This window comes from Rhinopithecus bieti, unplaced genomic scaffold, assembly GCF_001698545.2.
Source record: "Rhinopithecus bieti isolate Rb0 unplaced genomic scaffold, ASM169854v2 scaffold_9976, whole genome shotgun sequence".
Lineage (NCBI taxonomy): Eukaryota > Metazoa > Chordata > Mammalia > Primates > Cercopithecidae > Rhinopithecus > Rhinopithecus bieti.
Genome location: NW_016806761.1, coordinates 592,441 through 602,090, shown reverse-complemented (window position 1 = coordinate 602,090; position 9,650 = coordinate 592,441). Strand labels below are relative to the sequence as shown.

General features: G+C 37.0%; 1 protein-coding gene across 2 annotated transcripts in view; it reads right to left on the bottom strand.

The window, feature by feature from the left end:
- Positions 1–338: 338 nt before the first annotated feature.
- SMAD4 (SMAD family member 4) overlaps positions 339–9,650 on the bottom strand; it is a 121,582-nt gene continuing 112,270 nt past the window's right edge. Inside the window, exons 12-13 of one of the 2 annotated variants that reach the window (XM_017877552.1) lie at positions 8,540–8,678; positions 339–7,067 (exon numbers count right to left, since the gene is read on the bottom strand). In XM_017877552.1, the coding sequence (XP_017733041.1) occupies positions 6,856–7,067; positions 8,540–8,678 (351 nt within the window). In that variant the 3' untranslated portion in view covers positions 339–6,855. The remainder of the gene's footprint in view (positions 7,068–8,539; positions 8,679–9,650) is intronic. The other variant, XM_017877553.1, reaches the window with a different exon arrangement.

Below are 9,650 nucleotides of genomic sequence, written 5' to 3'. Positions count from 1 at the left end.
GCAGATGGAAGAGAAACAGCTTTCCTTATCCCTTAGCTGGGCAATGAAAGGGTCTCCAATTTCCAATTTGTACCTCTCCTTTAAGCATCCTAGTTCTCATAATCCCCTAGCACCCATCTCTCTGATCACCATCACTCCACCTTCTCCTTTTAAAAATGAGAAAAGAATGGGGATTGTTATTCCAGGGTCATATTTTATATGTCACATTTCCCCTTTCAATGGCCACAAGGCAATAAAGGAAAATGCTGACCTAAAGTTTGAAAATTCTCTAAGTGATTAGAAACTCTTTCCAGATCCAAGATATCCACAAGCTTAAGAAAAGAATGAGCACATAATGATTTAGTTGGCTTTCTCTTTTAATCAAAAACATACTTTGTTACAGAGTTCTCAAGAAAGGTTCAACTATTTTTTAGCCACAGACTTTAACCAGGCAAAAGTATACAGAAAGCCACAAATGAACTCCTGGGACTTTCAACTGACCAGTTGTCCCAAAAGCAGAAGCTAAGAGTGGCTCTTCTCTGGCTTCTGGCATAGCTGCATTCCTCTGAATTTAGGGGAGGAAACAGTTGGGAAATACCACCACCAAATCTGTCCCCAACCCCCAACTCACTTCTTCTAAACTGGGCTCTGCAGCCCACCAGGTTTTCATCATCTATAAGCATTCACACTTTTCCCTTAAATCACATGTCCAATGCATTGAACAGAACTCAATACTTGAAGAAAGTCTGCCAACTCCATGTATAGTCTTAATCAATCCAAGCCCATGAGTCCTTCTATTAATGACAAGCAGCCTTCGCAACAGCAGCTGGTTTCATCGCTTCCTCTCCAGCTACCACAAAGCTGGCCTCTACCAGGACTCCCCAACCCCCCACCCTCAACCTAGCCCCAAGGAAGGCTCCCAGGTCCTTGAAAATAACCAAGTTCATTAACTGTACTCATCCAAGGTAGACTAGAAGAGAGCTCTGAATGATCCAGCCAAAAGTCATTTAATCAAAATGGACCTAAAAAGAGCCAAGAATAAAGTTAATAATCATCTACTGGTATTGTTTTCTTGAGTCATATAAACCAGTTTAATTGACGTGGTTCAGGGAAATTTCCTTGTTTTGAGCATAATATCACTAGGCATTAACAAGAGGTTTTAAATCCATTTTCACTGAAAAAAAAAAAAAATTAACAGCACCCATCACTTAGGAGGGTGGTGTCACACACACCAACTCGAAAGCTAGAATGTCATGACTCAAAGAAAGCCTTAATAAACTCTGACCAGAGATGACAGAAAAATGAAAGCTTTTCCCTCTCAGGGGTGTGTGTGTGTGTTTGTAAAGTGTTTATTGCAGCTGCTAAGGTGGTGCTAGGCCTTTGGTTAAAATTAAGTCTTAAGGGCATACTATGTAACTTTTTGTCCACAGAAGAACAGTAATAAAATATCAAGCCCAGTCTCCTTTGAATAACATGGAAATAAGTAAAAAGCCCCCTCAAACAGCAGAACAAAGATAAGGAAGAAATCCAAAACTGCTACAAGGTAGCCAAGGTCACTTAGAATTTCAGAGCTGGAATAATCAATCTACTCCAACTCCCTCATTTTACAGATGAGGCAGCTAAGGCCCAGAGAAGATAAATGACTTGCCCAAAAGGTCACACATCAAATTCGTGGCAGAGGGCAAACTTGAGAGTGTAACTGTCTGGCCCAACCCAGAGCCATTATTTTCAGGTTGAACAAGAACACTGGCTCTGGACCTATTGAGAAAGCATTTAAATAAACAGTGTAAAAGTATCCACATCAACAAAGAGAAATGATTGTCTTCACCAAAGGTTTTCCCTTAGTCCTTATTACATTTAAAAAAAAAAAAAAAAAAAAAGGAACAGAATTTTCATTCATTCATTCAAGTCTGATGTTAAAAATCCCTGAAAACACTAAACAATTACTTTAGCTACTCCTTGGGGCAGGATGTCAGACCCTCAATTCTCAAAAAGGCACCTATAGGTCAAAAATATCTGTACAGGAGTAAGGCCAGAAGGCAGGGCTTAAAAGGGGACACCAAAACAAAACAGAACAAATGGCCTTAGTTTCCCAAGGTTTGTTTTGTTTTGTTGTGTGTTGTTTGCTGGTGTCCTCCAGGCAATGGTATTGCCTCTGGCTACTGATGCTAATTTAGTAACCCTTGTAACCCCAGTTTTTGTAAGAGCAGCATTCAAGTGGAAGCAATGAAACCTTTCAAAATATGATTCTAAGGGGGAAAATATGAATATGACTCACTTCTCTCTATCTCAACTACCTGAAACTCAGCAAGAATCAGGAAGCACTCTAAGCTACATCAAACTGGTATCAAATGCCAATGCAATGAGGTCCTTTTCAGCACTTCACAAATGTCTTGGGTCCTGTCCCAGAGTTTGTACTTGTGTTTTAAAGAAAGTTCTACTAAGTTTGGTTATCTGGTTTCCTTGCCTAAGCAGTCAGAAATGAAGAATCAGAAAGAGAAGAAGAAAATGCTAAAAGGAGACACACTAACACCCACATATGAATGGTAGCTATCAAAGAGGGAAGAGACCAGGAGGGGAGAAGCGGGTTAAAAAAAAAAAAAACTAAAAATTAAAAGCATAGCTGTCTGAGACCATTTAGTAAAGGCAACACAGTCCTGCCTGTTTTAGAAGCCCCTGAAGTCCACCAAGATAGCCAAGCACAAAAAGAAATGTTACATGTAGTATATCCTCTGATATGCATATTAAATAACTCCACCAAAAAAAGGCTAAAATTAAAACATTTTACTGCTTAAATAAGGCAATTCTGGATTATGTGGAAAATTTCATTCCACAGTGATTCCAGATAAACAAGATAAGCAACCTAGCAGCACTGGGACAACTGCTAGGGGTAAGGCTGGGCCTAGGATGCCACTTTGCAGATGAATGAGGACATGGACTTTTTACATACTTCTTGGTATATTCAAAGAAATTACTTAGTTATCACGGAAAAAAAATGGAAAGGCTTGCACAAGATTCTCATAGCCTATTCTCTATAGTCTTTGCAAAAGAGAATATAAGATTATTTAGATAGCTATCTGCAACAAGATGGATTCTGTCTTTAAGAAAAAAAAAAAAAGCATTTGTTTAAGCTGAGTGTACACCACCTACAAAATAATTGTTAACTGGCTTTAGAGGTAATTGCTTTCATATACTCATTTACCTCAGTAACCTAAATTTACCATTTTCCCAATCTACTATCATTAAATAAAATGCCAATAAAATTGGCAATAATGAAGGGAGCAAACTAGAAATTGTCAACAAAAAGAATTCTGTTCCACTCAGAGAATAAAACTGCTTCTCCCAAAAGGCTCTCAGAAAGGGTGTGAACTAATATGACTCTGCATAAAATAGTAACTATTAACCAGTTACCATCAAACCAGGCACAGAAACATTTCTTTACCATTTTATTCTTTAACCTCCATAGACACTTAAGGAGCATTATAGTAAAATGTAAAATTTTCCTTCCCCAGATGACCACAGTCAAAGATACCTGCAACTCACCTTCCTACAATTAGCAATAAACTAAAAATAATAAGATATATATCATCTGGGAGACAGGACATTTTATTTTGCCTTCAAAACTTGTATTACAAACACCCCCCTTTACACACCACACCCTGCCCCACAAAAATGGATTTTAAGTCTGAAATGCAGCACAGCTAATAGGAGTTCCATTTACTTGGATGTCTCAAGTATGGCTCTCCTTAAGCCAGACCATGCAACCTGTAAATCTGCACTGTTCACAGGAGGAATGGGATAGGCAACCTAGTCAGTGGTTACGGCAATACAAATGAGCCATGTTTCTGGAAAAAGCAAGGTTATATGGCAGTGATTTATTGTCATTATCTTTGTATACCAGGGGCAGTAAACTATTAAACATGAGATAGACCATATCCCACAAAAGGATCTACTCCCCGGAAAACAAAGGCAACACCATGAAGGATTTCCTTTGATAATGAACTGAAAGGCACTGGACAAACGTGGAACGAGGTCTTACGGTGGGTGAACATGGCTCATCTCTCATTCAGCTTGCACTGAAATTCAACATTTTGAGTCTTTGAGATATGAATTAGCTAGAGAAAACCCACCCAGAACCATATCCTCATAATTTTACCCTTAAAGTAGACATAAAATTTTAAACCTGTGAGAACCTTTAGTCTTATTCATCAAAGATGACTACCACTAAGAAATAGAAATATAGATTAACAACCAAGCTCTCCGGAATAGCCGATCATAACATACTAGATGTTTTCTCAAAAGCATGTGAGTAAATCTAGTACAAATATAAGCACTTAACAACTAGAAGTATTTCCATACTTTATGGCTCTTAGTAGAAAGAAACCAAGACAGGTGGCTTGGCTCCAAAGAGATACTTCTTAACAAATATTTTCCACATACTTTCCCCAGATGATTAAACATGAAAACTTTCCTTAAAGTAGAAAAGGGAGCAATGAGGCCACCACCACCACAGGTATGGCGGTGGCTCACGCATGTAATCCCAGCACTTTGGGAGGCCGAGGTGGGCAGATCACTTGAGGTCAGGAGTTTGAGACCAGCCTGGCCAACATGGCAAAACCCCGTCTCTACTAAAACTACAAAAATTAGCCAGGCATAGTGGTGGGCACCTGTAATCCCAGCTACCAGGGAGGCTGAGGCAGGAGAATCAGTTGAACCTGGGAAGTGGAAGTTGCCAGTGAGCTGAACTCATACCACTGCACTCCCACCCGGGCAACACAGCAAGACTCCATCTCAAAAAAAAAAGATGCAATGAATTATATCAATGTATGATTAAAGTTTTAATCAAATCATCTGGATTTTTAAAAATCTGTTACTCTAAAACTCACTCCTATTCCTCATTCACAGTAAAATGGACCTAAAGTTAGCAATTTCTAGAGAAGATGTCTTTTTATAAAACTGCCAATAAAATTTAAATCACCAAACTTTTACAGAAGACAATTAGGCTTTTACTGAAAGAATTTGTAAGTACTCAAGAGTACAAATGAGTTGGTAGATAAGTTATTTAAAAACAAAGGTCATGTAACTTGGATCAAGATCTATGTTTAAATCACAGAAATAAGCAAACTCAGTGGTTTCCAGGATGGTCTATTTAAAAGACCTTCTGAGCAAGGCAGTAGAAGCTGTGTTCATTCCAGATGATATAAGGAGGACTATCATCACACAACTGTTTCTATAGCTAAAAGTCCTCCAGGCAAAAGAGAAGCATCTGACAGATAATCCTTGATTTTATTTCACACTATTTATCCTGTAGACAATCTATTTATCATCTTGTAGACAATCAGGCCTATTTCTGCTATAGTAAAACAAAAATTCAAAAAATAACCAACTCTACACATGATACACAATGTCCATGGGGAAGTCCTGGTAGAGCGTGAGGGAAAAAAACAAAGCTGCCCAATAAAACTGGCTGTTGCCTGTCATTTAGTAGAAGGTACCTCACCACTGAGATTGGACTCAAAAGTGCAAAAGAAAAAAAATCTTAAAAATCAAACCTAGAATTCAACTTTGTATGTTGAGATTCAGTTTTATTTATGCTACCAGCTAGGTAAAAAGCATACATATTGTGTCTGTGGTACAGTCAATACATCTGCAACTTTTCTACTTAAATTCTCTATACAAAGTCACTGCCAATTGATATGATCATTGATGGCAAAGGGCTTAGAATAACCAAAAGATATAAAAAAGTTTGCAGTCTTGCCCCAAGATACAAAAACTGAATTTTAAACAATATCATAACATACATGATTTAAACATTATACCAAAAAAAGTCACATCAAATCAAGTACAAAAATATCCAAACTACCTATTATGAACTGTAATGTTTCCATTATTCTGCACAGTATTTAACATAGAATTTAGCAGTTTCCAAAATATTCATTATTTAGTTTAAGCATTGCCACCTTTGCAGAACAGTGAGATATTAGGTAGAGTGACATTGCTTTTAGTGTTTTAAAAAATACAAAATCTTTCCCTATGAATGAAGGAAAAGAAATTCCTCTTATAGGCTTCTTAGCAATCAACCTTGTGCCTAGAAATACAGAAGAACACAACTACTGTTTCACAGGGGTAAAGTATACTTCTTGATAAACAGTCATCCATTAGGAATAACAAATGTAATTTTAAATGACTTTTTTTGTCTGGTAATTTTAAGGGATTCTCAATATACACACAGATTTGAGTTTTTTGCCTTAGCAAAAATAAAACTGAGGTTGCAAGACAATCTGAATTGAAATCATCTTCACTAATATAACTTGCAAAAAATATTTTGGATGAAAGATTACAATACATTATTAACTTACTCTTTAAACACAGAGTAAAGTTACTCTTGGTAAAATTAACTCACCCACATGGCACATTATTTTTGAAGTATGTTCAACAATAACAACTTGTACACAAAATAACATAGGTGAATTAACTTTGAGAACTTCTCTGCCTTTAAAATCAGCAATACTGGATTTATTCTGTAGAATGATACACATATCGATGTTCTGCAGATAAAAGGCTCTAAGACGTTTTAAAGGGCTAAATTTTCTAGCACTGGAATGATTCCTTCATACATAACAGGTGAAGAAGTAATAAGAATGTGTTTCTCCTAATCTTCAAGCTCTGAGCCATGCCTGAAAAGTTCTAAATAGGAAAAAAAAAATTGTTTTAATCCAGTTTCTGTCTGCTAGGAGCAAGGCAGCAAACACATTTTCAACCCTTTATGAAAAGATAAAGCAGAACAAAAGTGAAATATATCTTCAGATTATAAACAGGATTGTATTTTGTAGTCCACCATCCTGATAAGGTTAAGGGCCCCAACGGTAAAAGACCTCAGTCTAAAGGTTGTGGGTCTGCAATCGGCATGGTGTGAAGTACTTCGTCTAGGAGCTGGAGGGCCCGGTGTAAGTGAATTTCAATCCAGCAAGGTGTTTCTTTGATGCTCTGTCTTGGGTAATCTGGTCCCCAGCCTTTCACAAAACTCATCCTGAGTATGCATAAGCGACGAAGGTCATCAACACCGATTCCAGCAGCAGCTGACAGACCTAACAGAAAAGATTTGGAAGACATTAGAGGGACAGGGTGATCTCTTCCATCCTCCCTACACTCTAAATTAATCAAGTGACCAGCTTTCTGTATTTCATTCTCCTCAGCATATAACTTTCTCTGCTAAAGTGCCAAGAAGTAACAGTAGATCTAAACGTTATCAACAAGTTGAACACTTTTGGTTAAGGAACTTTACATTCCACATGTGTCTTCTAGCTACAACCAATTATAAAGTAAATTACCACAATCCACCAACACCTCACCTATTTTTCTCTTTAGAAGTGGAGGTGAAGGGATAAGAAACAACTTGTTTTTAAGAGATAGTGCGTGTCTACAGGTTGCTTCTAAAAACCTTATTGTCTGAACAGCCTAGTTCAGTATAAGATATAACTAATAATGAAGCAGTTAATATTCTTAGTTCCACTAGGACCTCTTAGATGACAGAGATGAAGTCTCTCTCTCAATTTCAAAGTGTAACAGAGTAATACACTATTACTCAGTGGTGGCAACTGATGAGAATATGAAATTTAATAATAGTTCTGGATTCTTCAGTAAAAGCACGTTTATAACACTGAAACTAGCAAATTAATGGTTTAGATCCCCACATTTTAAAAAATCAAATTATCTCAATGAATATGCCTCATCTACCTGTAAATTGTAAACTCCTGAACATAAGTCACAATGGAGACTGCATCTAATTTTCCAGTCAGAACATACAGTCATATAGTCCATCTGCATTCATCAATATTACAATGAAACTAATGGGAGGAATTTGCATGTACTGTAGAGAAACCTGCAGGGCCACTGCAGTTTTCTTAGCCAGTGTGATTTGCTTACCACACTGAAGAGGTTAAGAACAGGGGTTGAATGAATCACTAGTTATGCCTTCAGACGTGGAAGATGGGTGCCACGTGTTTCCATCATAAAAGTCTATAGTCAGGAGTTTAACTCTGCAGTAAAAAATTCCCCATCAGTGTGAAACCTGGCACACAGTTCAATTTTACCCTAAAATTAAAAAAAAGTCTACAAGTTATCAAAATACCACCCTCACTTAGTTTTCTCTCCACGTTTAGCACACTTTAAAAAAATTGGCAAGGTGTCCAATTCTGAAATTGAAATATGCTTTCCTTACTAGAATAAAGCCAAGCACTTCGGTGATTACAACCCACCCTGGCTGGTGAGGCAGGAATTATAATAAGCATCAACAAAAAAGGAGGAGATGGAACAGTATAATATAATCATCCCCTTTCTCCTTTATCCCATACTCCATTTTGATACAAAAGAATGCAAACAGGGTCATAGGCAAAAGCAACTATTGTAGAAGAACAGATTTCACCAATTCAAAATGTTATCGTCCCAGTAAAAGAACTTTAATTTCTATTATTGCTCAAAGAAACTAATCAACTGAGTAAATCAAGATAAAAATTTCAACTATTACACCTTTTAAAAAAAAAATCAAAAGCATACTTACTGATAGCTGGAGCTATTCCACCTACTGATCCCGGGCCAGGGATGTTTCCTGCCACGGCTGCTGCCTGGGCAGCTGCTGCAGCTTGTGCAGTGGCCGCCTGCTGCTGCATCTGTCGATGACACTGACGCAAATCAAAGACCTTTTAAGAAAAAACATTTCATGAGTCCATAAAGAAAAATTCCATACATAAAAACCAATGCCTGACTTACTTAAAACTCAGTTTCATTTTACCTCTCACATGAAAATAATTAATTAAAACATGTAAACTTTTATGTACATTGTGATTGGTCTAAAACTAGTTAGGAAAGGTGGCTTGGAGCTGACCAAGAAGATCATGTCAACATCATGATGGCTTTGGCTGCCACACGCCTCTGTATCTTTTATCTAAGATGTTCAATGTGGGTCAGCTGTTACTGTCCTTGTGAAAATCTGTGTAAAATGAACAACTAAGAAGTCCCCCTCCCCGTTTTATAACCAAATTGCTGAATTTTCCTTAGGCTGGAGTTGATAGCTTTGGTCGCCTGGCCAACTTTTTGTCTTATTTGTATTTGGAGGAGTTTAACAAAATGGCACTGTCACTATATAAGAGACATCAACATTTTTCAGAGATGCGTGCTTTAGCAAATAGAAGCAAAATAATATCCAGGACTTGCTTTAAAATACTTAAGAAACGAAAAAAAAAAAGACGAGATCAAACAAATATAAAATCATAACTACTTAATCCACAGGATGGGTATATGGAATTTCATTAGTTTCTCTTTATATTTGTTTGAAAACGTTCATAATTTTCAAAGAAAAAAAGTCCAGTTTTAAATCCCATCACTGATATCTACTAATTATATGGGTTGAGTTTCTTTTATCTATAAAATTGGAATGCTAAGTGTACATACTCTCATGAAGTTGTTGCAAACTTGGCATAGTATACAGTTACTTATTTTGTTTTTAGCCTCCCCTGTAATCATTTATCTTTCAGGATGAGTTAATGAGTTAATAAATAATTTTACTTTTATCAACCAAGTGAAGAACTGGCAAAGTAAGGAAGGGGTTGCCATATCTACCCTTCTATTCACGAAAAGTACTGGAATGTTTTTTTAATATGGAACAAATTACA